Genomic DNA, 22,374 nt, shown 5'->3' on the forward strand with positions numbered 1-22,374 from the left:
ATGTAGACGTCATATTTGCTGAGACTATGCTCTTACAGCTAATGTAAAGACAATTTTGTTCAAGTTTGATTTTTGTTTTGTTTTCCTTCTTCCCCTGATACATATGAAGATTTCACAGAAAAACTTTGACATTTATAGAAGTTAATTTAATTTCCGTTTGTCCTTCATGGATATTTTTAGGAGCTGTAAACTCCTTTTTATTAACTAAGTTTCTTATCTTTAAAAAAATACCAGTGCTGATGTGACAGATGGTAGATTTCCAAGCTGGAAGGAAAGATGCAGAGGTCTGATGTTCTAATGCCAGTATTAATTAAGAGAAGAAGGACAGAGGAAGGGAACTGAGGCTAAGTGCAAACTGTATTTCAGAAGGCAATTAATGACTATTAAGTGTCTATATAGTAAAGTTTGGGAATACTTTTTAAAACTCAAACTTGTCCTGTAATCAGGCATTTACAATTATTCCTGTATAACTTTTATGTTATGAACATTTTATGTTCCTAAAGTCTGGCCCAAAGCTTTCCATTTTGATGTATGAGGAAAAGAAATATATTTATGAAGTCATTACCAAAAGTTTGTAGGAGTTTGTCTCCAAACCCTGTATATTGATGGTACCAGGAAGATGTGGTATTCCAAGCCCACTAGATGGCATGCTTTCCCCATCACAGATAAAGGGAGTCTGCAGGGCTTGTTGAAGGGAAAAATTTCTTGTGTCTGTATATGGTACAGATTTGATGAGAAAAGCCACAAATAATTGAGAGTTACCAGCTATCAGACCAAGTAGAATTTTTTCTATCAGAAGCTCTTCTCTGATATTTTAATAACATTGGGGAAAAAAAAAGTTATTCTAAATATATCCATATCCATTCATTTGATGAATGTCAGTCTAGCAAGCTGGAACTGCTTTTTGCTTCAGTAAACCACATCCTGAAGAACTTTGCAGAAGCAAAAGCGATGTATCTTTACTGGATTGTGGGAATTTCTTTTCTGTGAAGAGAAAAGGTCTTCTGGATTTTTTTTTTTTTTTATATTGTAAAACAATTTTGACAAGAAGAAAAAGACACTATTAGTTTTCTCTGTTTTCAGGTTTCATGTAATCAATACTTTAATTGAGCTACCTGCTGTTTAAAGGCTGATTTCACACAGGGTGCATATAATCTTAAGTGAAAATAGTTTGTAAATTATCTTTTGGCTTCACCCTTTTTTTCCCCTCCACATTGTTTTGTCCTAATTTGCAGAAATTAAAATTGAGAAAATTAAAAACAAGTACCTTAATAACAGAAATTATTCTTTTTTTACTTCAGTATGTAAACCAGACTGCCAGAGGTCTTGCAGAGGCCATAAGTACAATTTTGTCCATTTTATAGAGTAAAGAATGGCGATGTGGGAATGAAATCAATGATTCAAGGTCATGTAAAAGACAGCAGTAGAGCTGGATTGTCTGTACTCTTATGAACTCATATGCACTACTCATACGTATTTAGTGTCTTTAAGATCTCAGTGGTTACAGATTCTTGACAAATTTATCTTTATTCTTCTGTAAACTGGAATGTGGATACTGCAAAAAGTCCAGTTCTGAGAAGAATAAAAATCTTTGTCTCTTATAGAATTCATAGTTCAAACATTAACTCAGGTTATCATTACAGAGAACAAATCCTTATTTTAACCAACATGTTTGTTTCGTGTTTAGTACGTATGATTGAGAACACCAGTCAGTATGGAGATACCAACTTGCTTCACACTGTATAAATACATTAGAGCTGTTCTGCGCCCAGGACAGCTTAGCAAAATGAGCAGTTGGTTAAGAACTTGAGCTAAAAATGGTGTAGGTTAAAGATCTACAGACATTTCCCAGATAGCTTTAAGTCACGGCCATTCTTTTCTGTGAAATCTTCTTGCTATTTTATAAAAATGTGTGCTTTCTTTTCTGGAGCCATGGTTACCAGAGTGCTATACAGTTAAGTGATTTAAACCTTTGAAAAGAGAACTGAATAGAATTAATCACTGCAAGCCTATTAAAGCAATGCCAGAGGGATTTTTATACTAGAGGTTAAGAAAAGACCTTTTATTCATATCTAGTAGATAAACAGCAAAACCCTCACATTTCTCCTGTACTTCCGCTTAGACAATTTTTGTATTCTTTTATATTAGTTCTAATCTGCAGTTGTCATCTGCCCCCACACACAACCCTTTATTTTCTGCAATTAAACCCCCATCCAAAGCCTGTTGTTTCACTGTTAAGCAACAGAATGCTTCCTTGCTCCCCGAAAGAATACGGTGGCAGTAGTAAATATTCTTTACTAGATACAATGTCTCAGAAGCCCAGTTCACCCTTATCAAAGGTGATTTATAAAAGCAGTAATGTCTTTTCTTTCCTGGAAGACAGAGCACTGTGGAAACAACTTCATTGTGTTACTGTATGTTTTCTGTTAAGATAGCAGAAAATTTCTGGGTTTAACTCATGTCCCACTGTGAAGCAATTACCAATAAATGTTCCATCAGTGCAGGAAGCTGATACTTTTCTAACCAGATAAAGCCTTTATTGATTTTTTTTTTAAATATATCTAAGACCTCATTCTGATTTCTTTGCTCAAGTATTTAGACAGTTTTAGAAGATGGAGAAATAATCGTTGCGTGATGTAGAAGATATTATTTACTAATATGCGAAAGCTTGTATAAATTCATAATAATATCTTTAAGATGACTCTCAGCATAATAATTCCTTTTAGGACTTTACTTGTTGTAGCAGAGTCATATGGACTTTTACAAGTTGCATTTTTGTTTTGTACTTTTTAAGAAAACGAGTTATGTTTTTTGTCATTTATTAGTATGATTGGAATTGAAGTATAGTGATGAATATTACAGAATTTACCATGTGTCAAGATGGATTGATTTCGTCTAATATAAAGAATGTATTTTAATAATTATTTAAATCAGCAAGCATGAAACTTTAAATACTTTAATTCAGTTGACAAATATGGGTTTTATTTGTATAATCTAAATAGAATTTGAATTTCAGTTGGTCGGTACTATTTGGTACTGCATTTTGCTAACAAGAAAATTATTTAGCGAAACATGTCCTAATGTTTATGTGACCCAAGCTATATGTGAACCCTAGGTTTCAGGCATGCACCCCAAATCTTACTGTAGCTTGTCTTCTGTGTTACAGTAACCTTCAGGCTTTTTTGAGGAACAACCGAGCATGCCTGAGAAGGAAGATTCAAGACTGTAGGATGGACAGTAGTAGGAAACCAGAGGAAAATGGGGGAGAGAAGGGGGTTACAGCATGGAGGTGGCAGCCTTTAGCTCATGCAGGGACTCTGGTCTCAAGTAAAGATGTGCTGACAGAAGCCTAAGTGGTGGCAGGTGGGGTTAAACCTTCTAGGGGATGAGAAAAGAGTAGAGTGTTGCTGTAGCTCAAAATGCTGCTGAGTAAATCAAAGCCAAACCTGGAAAGCAGTGGAAACTGCAGGGATAAAATAGCTAGGAAGGGAGTACTGTGATTCCCTTCCCTCCACCGTTTTTGTCAATTAAATCACTTTTGACTTTTCCTTAGGTAAAAAAATATGCCATCTGATATTCTAATAGAAAGACTTGGAAATATTTCAGTCATCCTTAGAGAGCTCACTGTCTAATAATACCATTTGAGCTGTGGCTGTCTTGGGATTTCATTGGATTCCCCAACGTTCTGTATTCTTTACACTGTGTAGTGACACTTTAGAAGGAAATTTATCTGATGTGAGTTGTCCAGCTAGTAAACAAAAAACAGAAGTGAGAAAGTGACCTGACATGGGAGAAGCTTATGCCGTACTCTGAAACAGGTCACAGGTCTTGTCATGTCATGAAGCATATTATTAATCTGGAGACTTTAGGTCTACTGATCTCAAGCTTGTGGTTTTAAATGGGGAAGCAAGAGTGTTAAGAACTTTCGCAAGCTTGCAAAATTAATAATAGGAGAGAGAATGTGGAATTGGTAGAAGGAGCATGGTAGTATGACAGTAATATTATCTACTGTCATGTAAATATCTCATATCTTCACCATAAAAAGAATACATATAAGGACCACAGGACTAAGGTTAACAGAAGTATGCAGAGCTGGAAAGACTCTGGAACTTCAACTTTGGCTGATGACTAATGCACTTGTGATATTTTTATCTGAGCATGTCCTGGACAAGTGCTGATGTTCTCAGTAAAGCAAATAGTCCATGAAAAATGTGAGTTTAAATGCTTCAGTAATGCCTTTCTATCTTATTCTAAACATAGATTGAGTCAATTATATGGATGAAAAAGAAGGATGAAGAGGAGGAATTTCCAGTAACATGGGCATTGATCAGTTTTTAACGGAAACGTTTCAGGCTCTTGATATTGCACATATTTCAATAGTTTCAGTTCTTGGATGTTTATAATTTTTATATATATACACATATAGTGAGCAAAATTTAATCAAATTGGTTTTAAACTGTAACTTTTACATCATTTGGGGGTTTTGGGGTTTGTTGGTTTTGGTGGTTTGTTTCCCTCCTCCTCCCCCCCACCCCATCCTTCAAGCAAAATATAAGGTCTGCTCTATGAAATCTGGAATCACCTAGTTTCCTTTATGTCTTTCTAGATTCGATCTGTATCACCATCACTGGAGAGTGTTACTGAACTTCAGGCAATAGTCCCAACAAATTCTACCAGTTTTATTCCTGAAACTGTAGTTGATCGGCTTATCGCACAAGGTAAGTCAAACTTTGAGTTGGTGTGCATAATGATAAATACGATGTATTAGCCTGCCCATAGTCCAGTATTTGTGCGTGCATATAAAGCTTGCATATTGCTGGAACAATGACCACTGATGCTTCTAGTGGTTGTTTCGGAAGAAAATGAAACAGGGTGAAATACATTTGACAGAAATAAGTGAAAATGGTTGATATGGCTTGAAATGGAACTCAAGGCTAAGGTTCTATTCCTGTCATCCAGTCACCCTTTCAAAACATTCAATTTTAGTAAAGCTGTCATATACATACATGCACGCGCGCACACACGCACACAGATGTATATATAATTCTTTTATATGTAGAAAGATAAAAATGTATATTATGTAAAAAAATATATAAAATTGTGTATGTAGAGATATCTACAAATATAAAATACTTTTCTGTTAAGGAAAGAAGTGAAAATTTATATCTTTCCAAATTTACTGTTTATCTTTAATGATTATTAGTGCCTAGTAGAAGGAACATTTCATTTCAGAACTATTTTAAATAACGCTTTTCCTGTAATTGATTTCTTGGATATTTTCTCTTGTTCCAGAATATAGTGTTTTAAGTGTAGAGGCAACTTAGACATTTTACCAAAAAGAAAAAGCAATTTGGTTTATGTAACTGCTCTAGTTAATCTTTTCATGAGTTTTTTTTCTTTTTTTTCTTTTTTTTTTTTTAATTAAACACATTCTAGGTCAAAGTGAAGCAACCACAACAGAATCTCCAAGTCAACATGGTTCTCCCATGTCTGTTACTCCGTCTAAACAGCGTGCTGTAGTCACACCTGCCCTTTTGTCAGCTGTTTGCAGCCTTCTGCACAATCTGCTGGTTGTCACCCCAGAAGATACTGGAATTGCTCTTCAACAAGCACATTTGCTAACAGCTCTCAGCAGGTATGAGATCAATAACTGCTGAACTACAAGCAAGGTGCAGCAATAGAGGTGAAAAGTTTGAAATGAGATCTACCAGTGTTTCTTACCAAAACCGTTAAATATATTGATTGCGTGTTCAGAAATGCCTTCTTTTTTAATAATACAATCAACAAAAGAAAAGAACTTGGATTATTTGTTATTGGTTGTTGTTTTTTTTTTTTTCCACAGAAAAGGTAGTCACAATGGTCATTCAATTTGTGGTGTCTGTCTTCTACAGGACTACCGTGTTCCTCTAGTAATGTTTTAGGTTTTTGGCTAGATGGCTGTTTAGTCATCCTTTTTTGAGGGATAATTTTTAAATTTTTCTTTAGTAGAACAGTGCAGGATATAGTCAGGTATTCAGAGTTGCAGATTATTTCAGTTAATTTTATGATTTTCGTCTTTGAGTTGTATGCAATATTTTGAGGATGAGCCAAGGGCTGTCACACTAAAAGAGAGTAAGTAATGCTTGTGAGATTTGGGAAAGTATTGTATGACAGACCCCAGTGTTTTGTTTCTTTTTTAAAGAAGCAGCCCCCTCAAAATAGTCTTCAGATTGTATTTCATGTTTCCACTTGCATCGTAACAAATTCTTTCATCTGTAGAAATTGTTTGGAAGTCCTGAAGTGAAGCATGAAAATTAGTTCAGTTCTTTTTAAGGTTTTCAAGAGCTGTTGTAGTTGCTCTTCATACTGCAATTAACAAAAAAAAAAAGAACCCCTTCTTTGAATACAGTTTATATTATTACAGAGCTGTTTATTCTTCTACAGGAAAGAAAATAAGCGATCACATGTAAACAAACAATTTTTACCAGTGCAGTAACAGCCATTGAAATTTATGTTAGTCTAACTATTTTGAAACAACTTGCTGCTGCTATAGTTGCCATTATGCTAGACGTACTGGTAAACCCCACTATTTTAAGAAAGTGCTTCATAATTTATTTTTACTCTGTTTATTTAAAATGTTCTCTTCTATGGAATGTTAAGTTAGTAGAATGTTTAATTATTTAAGTGTATTTCTAACCAATTTACGTTATTTTATTTTAGTCTTGTAAGTGCTAATCTGGTTGAGAGATATATCTTGGAACTGAAAGCTCCACTGGGTCATCCACATCATATAGAAAATGTAAAAGCTCAGGTTAGAGAAGCATTTATTACTTTCTAATTTTTTTAAGTTATGAAATTAATTATTTTTGCATAATCTAGATTCATTAACATAGTCCAGACACACTGCTATAGGCTACATTCATGTGAATCTCTGTGCTTTCAACAAGGTTTAAGAGAAAATAAACCGTGTTATATCCAACACAGAACAATTAATTTCTGTGTTAGAACTATACCTAGAATCTGAAACCGAAAACAGTTGTGTTTTAAAAGTACAAATTGAGTTTAGCATTTACAGAAATAATGTAATAGAATTTCTTTGTACAGTATTGAAGTACAAGCCAGATACAGTTACTGACACATTTCATATTTAATTTCTGCAACAAACCTGGCTGCTTTGGTTTGTCTCCAATCCTGCAGACACTTACATAGTTCTCAACTAATTTTGATTTACGTGAAGCTTATAGGGTTACTGCCAATGGAAATATTTTTGTATCAAATTTAACTCCATATGTATAACGTGTATGTTCATGGCAGAGCACCATTTTAAAGCTTCTGCTACTCTGCATTCAGATTTACTTTGAAGAAAGATACCCAGGTTATTAAGAAAACGTTTCTGCAGAAATCTTGTGAGAATAAATAAATAAATATGTCAGGAATAATTTTTTTCCTAAAGCTTCAAATTGAGCTTCTCTTTTCAGGAAATACATATTTTTCAACATCAATGACCATTTTTATGTTTTCCTTTGTGAGCTTCCAGACAATATGATGCTGTACATATACCGAGAGTCGTGATTTTCTCACAAGGAACTTTATTCTTTTTCACAAGAGAATTGGTTTCACATGTGTGTTTCCAGAGTAGGAATTCTGATTCATCTTCTACAGTAAAAATTAGGAGAATACTTTTTAAATTATATCCTACTATTTCATTTAAGTGGTGTATATTAATTCAAAATGTTATGAATCTGTTGAGGTAATGTATTTACATTAAAAAATAAATGTGGAAGGTGCAAATGTATGGATTTATTTCATATCTTTTAAAAAATATTTAACAGGTGTTATTGCTACTTCAATACTTGTCATCTGTGTCCAGGCTTCTGAAATCATGTTTATTGGTGGACTCTCATCTTGTAATCCAGGATGAACTGTTGAAGCCTCTCTTGGGAAATACCTTCAAGATTCTTGCCGTTCGCTCCAAAGACGGGTTAGGTAATGAAGTACTTTATTTCCCGTATAGACAGACAGAGGCAAGTCTTCATTTACATACCACCTTTATTTAAATTGACAGTTGTTGTCAGGCTTAGCTCTCCAGGTTTGTGCACATGTGTAAATTGTTTGATTTTTTTTTTTTCTATATTATCTTTGCAGATACCGAGTTAACATCTGTACTTCATGAAACATGGGCAGACTTTTTCAACCTTCTGGCTACGTTATTGTGGAAGAGTGGCCAAATATCTTTTCCAGCTGTGACAGCAGCTTTTGCAAATCATTGTACAGCAATAATTGGTAATAACTATTCCTGGATGGTTTTAACCAAGCAACTAAGAAAATAAATAAACAAATAGAAAACGGGCATTTCTGTATAGCAGCTATTAAGTAATTACCAGTGGCATATCTAGAATGAAACCCAAATATGTCCAGAGCTTGACTGACTTTTTCCCTTAATTGGACTTTTACAACTCTTTCTTACATCATCAGACTAACTTTTGACCTGCCAGATAAATTCACAAGTTTTGTTTGCATATATGGGTTAGTGATTCTCATTGTAAACCTTAACTAAATATTGCACCTGTGACTACAGCCTGAAATGATCCATTAGCACTGCATTTTATTCCTTATATGTTTGGTGGTGTTTGGTTTTTTTTAATATCTTACTTAAAATGGAAGCAAAGTTTTGAGGGGACGTAAGAGCTGTAGGGATTCAAGATTATTATACAGGGTTTTGTTTGGGTTTTTTTGTTGTTTAATTTTCCCTTCATGAGTTACTTGCCTAGTCAGGGCTCTAGGTCACCAAGATTCTGTGACACGTTTCAAGACTGAAGTATGAGCATAGTCCATTCAAGCTTGTGATTTCAGCTAGGTGCACGTTAAGTCATCTGGTGAATCCAAGTCCAATTGCACATAAAGCAACTGATGGGTACTGTTGGTATTAAAACATAAGCTGTTGAATAAAGTGAGGAGAGTTCAGAAAGTTGTTGAACAAATGAGTAATTTAGTAAATGGAAATTGCTTTTTTTGTTTTATAGTCAAATTAATGCAGAACAATTAATTCATTCAAGCCTATAAAACTCAGATTTTTTTTCTTTCTTAGGTTTTTAAAGACTTATCAAATGCATAGAATTTGTAGAATTTCTTGTGCAGTGCACAGGTATAACCGCTTCTTGGCTCACACACTTTCTCTGATAAGTTTTTCTGAGTTCTGAAGCACTTAAACTTGATTCAGAGCGACATGTAAAATTTTTTATTTTTCTGTTTAACCTTTCAGATACCATTTATGATTGTGTTCATCTGTCAGCAACATATCCTGCTTTATATATGGCTAGTTTACAGTTTCTTTCTGTCCTTTTGAATGAGGAAGGAAGAAGACAACTCCAAGATAAACAGAGTATATGTGAGAATCCAACTATTAGCTTTCTTCTGGATCATGTTGAAGGATGCCAGGTGTCAGTAACTCAACTTACTGCATTAATTATTCAGGTATTTAAAATTTGACAATGTGATTGCAGGATATATTGTTGCATTTTTGTATTTTGTTAAAAAGGAACCATTGAAAAATCAATTGTTTCCCGTTATGAACCAAGACATCTTTAATTTGAGACATCTATTACACTACTTTTTGAAATTCATGTAATAAGCTGGAACAATTGCAAAGAAGCAACTTCTAGGAAATGCCTTGCAAAGCAACTATGCTGCAATACCATGGTATGAAATCTTATGTAGAGAAGATGATACATAGATAGAATATGTTTGGTCAAATACTGATAGACTTTTTTTTTCTGCTTTTACAAACATGGAATGAGATTTTTAAGGTTTGAGACATAGTTATCCCCATTATAAATGACAGCATTGTTGTTCTTAACAGCTGCCTTCATAAAAATTGTGAACCAAAATGAAGCCTTCTAGGTCATTCCCTTATAGTTTAAGATCAGTGCTGTTGGACTTAAGAGGCATATATTAATGTATTTTCCAAGCTAGTTTTAAATTGGCCAGGTAGCATATTTTCACTAATTCCTTTAGTTGCCCAACATAAAACATCTTGGTGGCATGTTGTTTTTTTCTAGATACTTATTCTGAATGTTCTGTCTTTCTTAATGTAATCTCATTATTCTTATTTATACTATTACATACTGTCCTGAATGATTGTTTTACCTCCTTTATATTAACATCCTTCACTTATTTACAGAGTGTTAAAATATCTTCCGTTACTTAATAATAAGAAAAGTTATGTGAAATTTGTGTCTAATTTATTTTCCCTCACAAATTGGTTCTTTTATCTGTATATTCATTGTCCTTCTTTAAATTATGTGGTTTGTAACTGTGACAATAATAATTGATCCATGAGTAGAAGTGTAGTGTTTGCCTGAAAGACGCACATTGCATATAACAACATAGGTTATGATTTCTGGTGTTCTGGTGCCAGTGTCTTGCCATAATTATTTTATAAGAATCATAATTAGTGTTATTTTGCTATGTAAAAAATTATTTAATAAATACTATTTATTTAAATATTTATTTATTTATTATAGCAGCCTTGCAGTACCTAAAGGGGGCTTATAGGAAAGATGGGGAGGAACTCTTTATCAGGGAGTGTAGTGATAGGATTGGGGGTAACGCTTTTAAACTGGAAGAGGGTAGATTTAGATTAGATATTAGGAAGAAATTCTTTACTCTGGGGGTGGTGAGACACTGGAAGAGGTTGCCCAGAAAAGTTGTGGATTCCCCATCCCTGGAGGTGTTCAAGGCCACGCTGGATGGGGCCTTGGGCAACCTGGTCTGGTGGGAGGTGTCCCTGCCTATGGCAGGGGAATTGGAACTAGATGTTCTTCAAGGTCCCTTCCAACTCTAACCGTTCTTCGATTCTATGTTTTTTTTCACATGTATTAGTGCATATTGGATGGTGTGACCAAAGTAGTGCTGTCTTAGTATCACTTAATCTCCTATCTTCCTATGCGTTGCTGAATTCTTGTAGAATAACGTCACTCTTACCAAGACTTGTCCTGATCTAGCTAACATCTGTCACATAAACCATGTTCCTTTGCTTCTGTGTTACACTGTTGTGGCTTTATAGCATTTATCGGGGCATAGTATTCTGTCCACTGAGAACCTGGTGTCTTTTAGGGAGGAGAAACTTCCTAAGAAGATCTTTCTTGGCATCACTGTCTAGGCCACTAAAACTAGAATTCCCTCTCTCTTTGGCAACTGATTGTACATAATTTCACTGCATAGAGATGTGAGGACATGATTTCCAGACTCTTACAGCAATACAAGGGCACTTCATTGAAATGCCGCAATTTGCTCAATATCCTCTTAGGTTTTTTGCATTTAGTGCTTATGTACGTACCTGAAACTGGACTCCTTGGCTCTGGCACAAAAAACACAATTGCATGAAAATATGTCAGACAAAGACATGTTGTGTTGTCAGTCTCATTACTTTATTTTCATACAACATGCATAACTGTTTACCAGTCTTTGCCAGCAAAAAATGATGTTTCTTAACCGTGACCGCAGGAAAAAGTCTATACCATGAAGAATTCTGCAGCCAGGCCAATGAAAGTACATCAGACATTGTGACATAGTTTGAGCATTGTAAGAGATGCCGGTTTTCAACTTGCTGTAGATAGTTCTCTCAACTGTAGATAGTGCTCTCAACTGTTCAGAGCTGTAGATAGACATTACATTTTGTTCATAAAAGAGCTCAAAAGACTCTATGCTGTCTGGGGTTTTATAACACATGAAAGCTTCTACGATCCCCCCAAAAGTATAACAGAATTAGGAAAGAAACAGCTTCAGTTTTTCAGAACAAATATATATATATATTTATTTCCCTCTGGGTGGTCATTGAGAAGCAGTTGAAAGAGGACCCTATAGGATGTAAAGTAAGCTATTAAACAAAAAAACACAACCCCCCCAAAACCCAAACCAAATGCAAAAACCCAAACCAAATGAAAAAACCCACAAAAGAAAAACAACCCCAAAGATTTAAATATGACCTTTCTTCAAGAGATGGACTCAAGCAAATTGGTTAACATAAAAAAGGCTTTGAGAGAGAGTTTTCAAACAATCATCTCCATTAATTGTCCTAATTACATAAAATCTACAGAATAGTTGATATACAATGGCAAATGCTAACTTAGGACCTGGTCTGCAGGTCTGAATATTAGCAGACCAGGTCCTAAATTAGTATGCATTATTGCATCCAGCTAATCTGGTACACACACATGCTGACTTTGAAAGGTTTTGGTGTGTTTGTGTATGTAAACTTTAACCCTTGTAGATATGTTTTCAAAATCAGAAATAAAAGTAATAAGGAAACCATAATCCATCCATAAAGTCTCAAATTTAGGCCCTACTCTTTTTTTTCTAGATATAAAATTTACAATGTTTTAGAAAGGCTGTGATCTCCCCTTCAACTAACTTAGAGGAGGTGCAGACTAACATAGCTAGATCCACTGTAGATTTATGGGCCATCTTAAATTTACTATACATCATAATTTCAAAAAAGAATTTAAAGTCTCCATTCTCATTTTAATACTGTAATACTAGTAACTTAAAACTATGGAATCTGCTTGCAGAAGACATTATAAATTTGCATAGACTTATTTTTTCCATTCAACTAGTAGTTAATCATCAGTTAATTATTTAAGGGTTCCCTGTGATCGACATAATTTTCTTTTTTATTATAAACTGCAATTCTTTATTGTAGAGCAAGGAAAAAATGGATAAAGGAGCATGCTTCAAGAAGGAATGGAATTTTGCTAGTTTTTAAGATTAGATTTAGAAAATAGATGCAATAAAGCTTTTTTGAAAGATACAAATATAGGACAACTCACCTGAATTTTTTAATCAGTTCTAATCAGCCACATAATACTTAATTAAAGGAAAATACCCAAGAGATTGTCAGGGAAATATGTTTTTTAATTACTAAAATATTCCTAAGTACTAAGAAAAGATAAAAACAGCTAGCAACTTTTAATAGGGCAAAAGCCTTTGAGTGGATACATCACAAAATCTACCTTTTAGGTTATACAGGATTGAAGGAACTCAATGTTTTGTTTTTTCCTGGCTTGTTTAAATTAGCATCAAGTTTAAACTTCAAACTTCTTATATTTTTAACTACTCAAACATCTAAATTATTTAATTTGAAAAGAAATCACCACCTACCAGTACAGAAAAATAATTAATTTACTTAGAACATTCTTGTTTTGCTGATAGCTTTGAGATTTCACTTGGGATCTAATAAAACAAGTTATAGTCTAAATTTGATTATTTTTTTTTGTTAGCTATAAATGCAGAACCCAGTCCATGCGTTGGTGCTTTAATTTGATGTCAGTTGTCCTTATCAATGAGGTTTGAGGTTTCTTTTTGTGGTGGTGTTTTTTTTTTCCAAATCTTTAACTTGTCTTCATCCCTTGCCCTTTCAGCCCTGGTTACACTGAACACTTCAATAAATGATAACCCTAGAGATATTTTATTGGATATTAAAATTTGCAAAATTTGTTAGGCAACTACTAGCTGGAGGACTAAAGCCAATAAAGGTGATACGTCATGTATGTAGAGGTGTATAATCTATTAAGGTCCTATAGCTAAGTACTTATGAGATTTCTGTCTGAAGCATTATGTTTTTCTTAAGATGCTGTATTTTTTGCTAACTCTAAAATACGTTTTTCTTTTTACTGTAATCCAGCAACAGTTCTTATTTTACTATATTCTTCTGCTTACAATGCATACCATTTTCCATTATATTGGATGTCAGTATTGGAATGATATTTTAGGGAAAATTGCTAGATGGACAAAATTCTCTAGTGGATAATATATAAAGCACAGACAGCTCCTTGTCTTTCAGCTATCTTGTTATATGTCTCCAAACAAATATTCCTTTGAAAGCACAGATATTATATTTATTAGAAATATGGTGATGCTCACAAAGGCCTCACAAAAATAAGACAGAGTACCTTGGAAGAGTATCTAAAAAGAGTATCTAAAAAAGCTACCTGTGTGTCAATTATATTTTTGTTCTAAAGAGTTTCACTGATATTTAATACCTCTTCATCATTGGGTTGAAGGAAAGTGAGACTGACTGCACTGAAGGCATGTCAGTGAATTGTCTGCAATAGTAAGTCTGAATGTTAAGGAAGGTCTGGAGTGCCAAGGCTGGGAATCTAGACTTTATAAAGGTAGAATGTTAAGAAAAGAGTAAGAGGTGTGGGCTTAGGAGCAAAAAAAAAAAAATATTATTTTAATTAGAAAAAAATAATGGAACACTTTAATGCAGACAGACTATAAATATGAATATAGTGATGAATCATCCAAATGAAAATATTGACTATGACGACATAAAAATAGTATTCATATCTGTAAATAACATGGTCAATTTTTCATTTTGATAACAAAATTGCATTATTTGTAGGTCTGTGAAAGAAAATCTTCAAAGGATGTGCTGAAAGAAGTTGCTACAAATGCATTGCTGTCTCTGTTAGCTGTCAGTAAAAATGCCCAGAAATGTGCTTTGGAAGGTGAGCATTTCAAAATGTTTTTTAAATTATTTATGAATCAAATGCTTGCAGGTATTCTAAGTATTTTTTTAAATCATAATTTTTTGTCATAACAAAAGACCTAGTTTTCAGTGGCATTTTTTGCAGATTTTTACAGACAAAGCTTATTAATAACTAAAGTTTTCAGCTACAGATAATAGATTATGTTGTAGCCAGTCAAAAGTTTGTGGTGAAATCACAGGTCCAAGTTAGAGCAAGAAGAGACCCGTGAGCTTTTACTGCTAGTGGCATATTCTTCAATTCAAAACTGGAGATTTTGCACTGGCAGAATCTTCCATCTCTTGTTTCACGCTATGCTAATACAGGTTTGTAGGTGAAAGTATGCACTGTGTTCTCAGTTCTCACTGTACCTTGACAAGAAGAGACTTTTTTCTCAGCTTTGTTCTTCCCTGCCTCTTTGTTTCTTTCTTCCCACTTCACAGTTTATGTCGGACCTTCTCCCCTTGTGATGCAACAACTTTCATGCCTAAAGTTTTTACTTTACAGTACTAAAACAAAAGTAAAAATCCTCTGATCAAAAGTTTTTGTGCCCACTAGACACAGGGGAGACTGGTTAATTTGCGTTCCTTGTGTATCATACATTTAATACCCACTGATCAGCTCAAGTATACTTTGTCTTGGGTGCTTTCTCGTTACTTGCATCTCTCTGTTGGTTTGTTCAGTCCTTAAACCTACACTACACTGAAATAGATACCTTAAATGTATCTGCTCCATGTCTGTTCCCAACAGTGGCAGAAAACTCTGCACTTCAAATCCTATGCTATATGCCTACTTTATGTTCTTTCCTAGTGTATTGGTGGTCTGCTCAGCCCTTGCTTCAGTCGGGTTCTTCTTCTGTTGATGACCCACTAGATCATCTAAGACCTGACTTCCTGTGAAGGCACTACCAGTGCATGAAGTGCATCACATTCTCTGCTAGAGCAGCCTTCAAGTCATCCTTGCTGTGATGCAACACAAATCTTAGAGAAGAGGAAGAGGAGTTCTGGAGTTCATATCAATGTCCTGAAGATATTTGTAGCTTTAACATCAACTGTTCAGCTCTTAAGGATACTTTTTAAGATATAGGTGTGAAGTCCTGCACCTGGAAAGTAACAACCCCTTATAGCAGTAGAGGCTGACTGGGGAGCTGGAAAGGACCTTGAGGTCTTGGTAGGCAGCAAGCTGAATGTGAGAAGACTAACAGCATCCTGGGCTGAATCAACAGGAATGCAGCCAGTAGATTGAGGGGAAATGATTGGGTTTCCTCCACTTAGCAATTTTTAGACCAAATCTAGAATAACATAACCAGTTTTGGCCCAGTAAGAAAGACATCAGCTAACTGGAGCAAGTTTCGCAGAGGGCCACCAAGGTGGTTGTGTCCACCCATCCGTAGAGGAGAGGCTGAGGGAACTGGCTGTGTTCAACCTGGCGAGAAGAAGGTTTCAGGAGGACCTAATAGCAGCCTTCTCGTACCTATGAGATTTTGAAAACGGAGCCAGGTTTTTCACAGCATTACGCGGTGTAGGGAGGAAGAGAGAGAATGAACGTAAATTGAAATGTGAGAGTCAGACTGGCCGTAAAGACACATTTCCCCTTTGAAGGCAGTCAAGCAGTGGCTAGACATACTGCGCAGTCTCTCTCTCTGGACCTTTTCAAGACCCAACTGGATAAGAACTCAGGTAAACCTTGCCTGATCTTATAGCTGATTCTGGTTTGAGCAGGAGGTTGGACTGTATGATCTCTGGAGGCCATGTCTTCCAGCTTGAATTATTCCATGAGCCTATGATCATAGAATCATAGAATAGTTTGGATTGGAAGGGACCTCTAAAGGTCATGTAGTCCAACCCCCCTGCAATGAGCAGGAACATCTTCAAGTAGATCAGGCTGCTCAGAGCCACATCCAACCTGACCTTGAATGTTGCCTGGGATGGGGCATCTACCACCTCCCTGGGCAACCTGTTCCAGTGTTTCACGACCCTCATTGTAAAAAATTTCTTCCTTATATCTAGTCTAAATCTAAACCCTATTTTAATTTAAAATCATCACCCTTTGTCCTATTGCAACAGGCCCTGCTAAAAAGTTTGTCTCCATCTTTCTTATAAGCTCCCTTTAAGTATTGAAAGGCTGCAATAAGGTCTCCCCAGAGCCTTCTCTTCTCCTGGCTGAACAACCCCAACTCTCTCAACCTTTCTTCATAGGAGATGTGTTCCATCCCTCTGACCATTTTTGTGCCCCTCCTCTGGACTTGATCCAACAGGTCCATGTATTTCCTGTGCTGTGGGCTGCAGAGCTGGACACAGTACTCCAGGTCGAGTCTCACCAGAGTGGGGTAGAGGGGCAGAATCACCTCTCTCGACCTGCTGGCCATGCTTCTTTTGATGCAGCCCAGGATATGGTTTGTCTTCTGCGATGAGAGTGCACATTGTTGGTTTATGTCCAGGTTTTCATCCACGAGTACCCTGAAGTCTTTCTCAGCAGGGCCGCTCTCAATCCCTTCATCCCCCAGACTGTATTGATATCAGGGGTTTCCCCAACCCACGTGTAGGACCCTGCATTTGTCCCTATTGAACCTCATGAGGTTCACATGGGCCAACTTCTTGAGCTTGTCCGGGTCCCTCTGGATGGTATCCTATCCCTCAGGCATGTCAACCACACCACAAATTTGCTGAGGGTGCACTCAATACCACTGTCTATGTCTGTCATTGATGAATATATTAAACAGTACTGGTCCCAATACAGACCCTTGAGGGACATCACTTGTCACTGATCTCCATCTGGACATTGAGCCACTGACCACTACCCTCTGGATGCAACCACCCAACCAGTCCTTTTCTACTGAACAGTCCACCCATCAACTCCATGTCTCTCCAATTTAGAGAGCAGGATGTTGTGGGGGACCATGTCAAAGGCCTTACAGAAGTCCAGATGGATGACATACGTAGCTCTTCCTGTGTCCACAGATGTAGTCAACTCATGATCTTGTAATAAATTAAAGATTCTAGATAAGAAAAGAGCCTAACTCAATACTGCACTTTGAGTCATATGAACATTTGCTTTCCTTTGTCTCACCTCAGATGCAGCAAATCAGCTGCTGTTAGGGAAGAGTTGGGTAAGATAAATACATGCCCTAACCTCTAGAAGCTTCAGTCTTCTAGGCACCTTCATTGAAGATCTCCTTAAGACTTATGAGTTGCTGTCCTCTTCCTCCCAAATCATCTTCCCCTCTTCATCTTATCAGTCCTCCCTTTGGGTATTCCACTCACTTGACTCTATTGCAAGAGGACTCAAATGTATTCTTGCTTCTCGAGATCGTTCAACTAAACGCACTTCATCATGGAGACTGTTAGTTACTTCCTGATATCAGGAAGATAACAATATATTATGAACTCAGAATTTGGACATCTGAATCCATAAATTTCAGTTCAGGAGGGTAACAGTAATCAAGATCATTGCAAGAAAGATAATTTACGTTTCATAGAACATTTTTGATTGCGAATGAACTTCTAAATGTTAATATTTTTTTTCTCTTCCAGTTGATCTGATAGACAGCTGTATAGAAAACATGAAACATATTAATGCACAGCTGAATTTGGATGCCCTAAAGCCTGGAAAAGCACAGAAAAAAAAGGTAACTATAGAAACGAAAAGTCTGATATGATAAGGCACTTCCCAGCTCTTTTTTTTTTTTTTTGAGGCAGATACTGTTGGTGTCTCTCACAGGTGAGACAGAATAAATGACAACTTGTCATTTGGACAGCTTGTCAACATATGGATACTGGGGCTTCTTTAAGTTTCATTGATTTTAGAGCATTTGCCAACTTGATTAACTCACACACTCACTCTCCCACCCAGACTTACATTCACTAGGTCTCAACTTTCTTTTCCAGCATGGAGATGACTGCTGGTTCAGGAAAGTCAGGCAGAAAATCATATCAGTTCATGCTTTGCAGCTGCTCAGTTACCAGTCTGGGGTGTTGATGGCTAAAGCCCCTGGGCATTCACTGGTGTTTGTCTTTTTGCATCTCTCTGGTCTCCAGGTTCTTCTTCCACTTGCAGGATTGTTCCTTCAGCCAGGATCTTCACATTATTTGTTCTGGGCCCATTTCTTTCTGTCAGAGACCATTTCTTTTCACGAATCCTTCATTTCACCACCAGCTTTTCTTTCCAGAACTCTAAGCTTCTCTTTACTAGTCTAAACAATCTACGTGCAAAGTACAACACATGATCGGCCTCTGAATTAGTGGTTCTGTCTCATGTCTTTTTGTTAACTGGAGGATTCAGGACTTCCCACTTTTAGTCCAGGTCATCAGAATTAGCAACTAGCCCATTCTGGTTGCAGCCAGCAACTAGCAAGCTTCTGATTGAAAGTTCAGTTTCAGACATTCACACGCATACATGTTCATCCATTGGTCACCTGTCAGTGTTCACAATTTATGACATTTATTTAGAGTACAACAATATCTTAAGAGTTTCATAGTTGGACTTTCAGCCTTGACTTCATGGTGCTATCCAATACAGCTAACTTTTCTCATCTTGTTTCCCACAATAATAATTTTTCTGTTTCTCAAGTTTTCTTTCTCAGTGTCTTTCAACAAGTGCTAGCCTTTATTTATTTATTTATTTATTTTTTCTTTCCTGTTTTTGTACCAGTCAATCTCCCTCCCATGCCGAAACCGGTTCCAGTCTGCTTGTGCATGTAGGTCATAGTTTTTTATTCTCTGCCTTCTCATATTATCTAGCTTCCAATTCTAATTCTTTTTCTGTCCGTCTTTCTGGACATCTCGGTCTCCTCAATTGTCCCTGGCTTTAACTTCTTGTCAGAGTTTTGGTTTTGTTTTGTTTTGTTTTTTTAACCTCATACTTGTGCTTCTTCCACCGCCTGTAACTCCCAGTTTCTTCTCTCCATTCACAATTTTTTTGTTTAGACTCTTTTTTTTTTAACTTCCCTTCCAGTTATTCCAGACTCTCACATCACACAGCTCTTCCTTACCACATCTAGATATAGATTATTGCTTACCATCATACAACAGTTTCATAAGATTTTTGTTGCAATCTGCTTGTTTTCTACCACTTTCATCTAAGAGAATTATTAAAATAGAGACAATAGCCTCTGCTGTCAAGTTTGATATCTTGTCCACTCCCACATAAAGCAGAAATTGAAGAAAACATCTTCCTGCAGGGTATTTCTGTATTGTTTGAGCTCAACAGTATTTTTCTCTGAGGCATTGGCACAAACAGACATTAACCTTGATTTGTGAGAGTGTGGAACTGTGTTTTATAACAGTAAGCTCTTAAAAGAATTTGAGTTTGACCCTGATATTTGAGGGCTACAATATTTTTTTTCTTGAGATCCCCTAAACACATTCATTATCTGTTCTTCACGGGGTGGAGGCTGAAAGGTATCCTGCCCTGGGTTTGTCCGGTAAGGTTAAAGCCAGATGGTTCTTGGACTGAGAAGGAGGGAAGCTGGGGACATTTGCTGCTCTGCTAAACATAGAAGGAATTTAAAACTTGAAAGAAATTGAAGGAACAGAGCCTCTGAGATAGGTCAGAAAGACTGTTTATCTTTAATTAAGAATTCTTTGAAAGAGATTTGCAAAAGACTTTGTGGCAGATTTCCCTGCTGAGCTGGGACTGTAGGATGCAACATCATATGTAAACGTGCTGTTCATCATATGGTGTATGATGACAAACAATCTAGTTTCACGTGAGGGAAGATGAGACATTGCTTTCATAGTCAAATTTAGCTGATCATTCACAAAACTGCCCCTCAGCCCACTTTGAGGCACAGCTGTCAAAGGAAACTTATCAGAGCTTCTTTTCTTTTTCTCTTTATTTCCTTTGAACTGTTGGGAAAAAACGTGTTTGACCTAGCGTGATTCTCAGGGCAACTGAAGTATTTTACCTGATGTTCTTTTTCTTTCACTATAATTACTGTGATGCTAACCAAGGGCATGAAAAGTATTTACAAATAGCCAAGGTTTCAAAAAAACCCCTTAAAATAGGATCTTAGTAAAAATCAAGATATCTTAAAATAAATAAATAAATAAATAAATAAAACCAGTGCCATCCACACAATCTATAACTTTTTCAACCTTCTAGAAGTTTACACCTTAAGTGTAAGTCGTACCTTGTGGCATTTTATAGGATTTAGTGCTATTTGTATTTATTAAATAAATTAATACATATCAAAGTTCTTGGAGGAACATCTTAGAGTTAGCATTTTATTTAGCTGAAAATGAGACAAACCAGTCATAAAATGCATTTGTAATGATGACCTTTTCATCTACTACACCTGACTTTCATTAACTTTTTTGAGAGACTTTTGCTTCATCTCTAAATGTCATCAACTATTCATGATATGATCTATAAGCAAGCATTGTTGCTTCACCTAGCATGAATCCTATTTTACATGTTTGTTCCTTTATGCTTGATAAAACAGAAATAGTCTCCTGTGGTGAACAAGCTTATTGGAATTTGTTCATCTTTCAGAAGTGGTTTAGTATGTCAACCTTATAGAAGTTAGGTCAGCTATCATTAGCCTTTTTAGTGTCACAGCACTGTCATGAAGATAGATTTTGTTTGTTTGTTTGCTTACTTGTATACATGAATCTCAGTATAGTACTTCACTGTCCAAAGGTCTGTATTTATCTTTGTAATAGTCTTAACAGGTTGGAAACTATTTCCGTTATTAAGGATAGAGAACTAAGACAGTGGGAATATAAGGATGGAGTGGTCTGACCAAATGTAGAGATCTGCAAGACAGAGCTAGTTTATCCTTGTTTTTATCCAAGGAAGAAAAATAGGTACTTCTAGGGAGTGATTCATTTGACTTGTTTTAGATGTCTGCTTTAGGATGGAACAAATACCAAGAAAATGTTCCCACCCATTCCTCATTAGTTGGAAGAGAAATGGAGCTCTACATTACAAGCCTCTGCATTTGGCCAGATCAGTGCCCCTAGAAATAGTATCTGTGGGTTATAAAGAGACATGAGGATGACTCCAAGTAACTTGTTATAAATGTCTTTAGTGTACGTGTTTAAAGCTTACTGAGATGAATCCTACCTGAGGTCAGAAGGAAACTCTGCTAAAGTGATGTGACTCAAATGTTGATGCCTTAGATTTGCATCTCTCCTTTGAAATCACTTGCCTCCTTGTATAAAATTCATTCTGGTCTTACACTGATGATCATCAAATATTTTTCTCTGGATAGGAGGATAACTTTATCAAGCAGTTAAGGTGTTCTATGCAGCTCCTCAGAAACTGCCTCTTTCAAAATGAAGAATGCAAAGTAAGTATTCTTATACTGAAATAATGTGAGCACATTCAGTTAGTGAATGAAGATCATATTTGATTTTTTTTATTCTACTTTTAAATTATTTTCAAGCTGGCTAAATTTAAGCTAGGTATTAATGGCAAGAAATACTTCAAATTTCATTATTATCCCCACCTCCTAAGAATATTTCATTCATGCACTAGGAACTCAATGTTCATATTGAAACATTATCTCCCAAAGGTTTCAGATGGCTATCATCTTTATACCCGCTTCTGCCTTGCTTAAATCAATAATTCCAATTTTCAAACCATATAATGTGAAAAATGGATGTGGAGAAAAGTGTGGGGCCACAAGAAAGGTGCATAAGACATACAGTTCACGTCTTGGAAAGTAGTTTCCTCACCTCATTCCTCTTCTTTTTTCCTTTCCCTTTCTGAAAGACAAAAAAAACCCAAACAAACCAAATCCTAAATAATAACTTGCCATTTACTTTTCTTTGTCTGAGTCAAATTACACTAATCCTGCAAGGCACAATTTTGTTGTTTTTTTTTTTTTTTTTTTTTAAAGTCATTTATCTTGCTCGGAAGAATC

General features: G+C 36.0%; 1 protein-coding gene across 1 annotated transcript in view; it reads left to right on the forward strand.

Annotated features, from left to right (window-relative positions):
* Positions 1-22,374, forward strand: part of RTTN (rotatin) — a gene marked incomplete at its 5' end in the record, with an annotated part of 96,930 nt that overhangs the window by 65,735 nt on the left and 8,821 nt on the right. Inside the window, 9 exons of the mRNA XM_082479876.1 lie at positions 4,607-4,718; positions 5,437-5,635; positions 6,700-6,790; positions 7,812-7,965; positions 8,125-8,262; positions 9,242-9,453; positions 14,384-14,489; positions 18,041-18,135; positions 21,721-21,798. Coding sequence (XP_082336002.1) covers positions 4,607-4,718; positions 5,437-5,635; positions 6,700-6,790; positions 7,812-7,965; positions 8,125-8,262; positions 9,242-9,453; positions 14,384-14,489; positions 18,041-18,135; positions 21,721-21,798 — 1,185 coding nt within the window. The remainder of the gene's footprint in view (positions 1-4,606; positions 4,719-5,436; positions 5,636-6,699; positions 6,791-7,811; positions 7,966-8,124; positions 8,263-9,241; positions 9,454-14,383; positions 14,490-18,040; positions 18,136-21,720; positions 21,799-22,374) is intronic.

Source organism: Vanellus vanellus (genome assembly GCF_965231255.1).
Source record: "Vanellus vanellus genome assembly, chromosome: 2".
Classification (NCBI taxonomy): Eukaryota; Metazoa; Chordata; class Aves; order Charadriiformes; family Charadriidae; genus Vanellus; species Vanellus vanellus.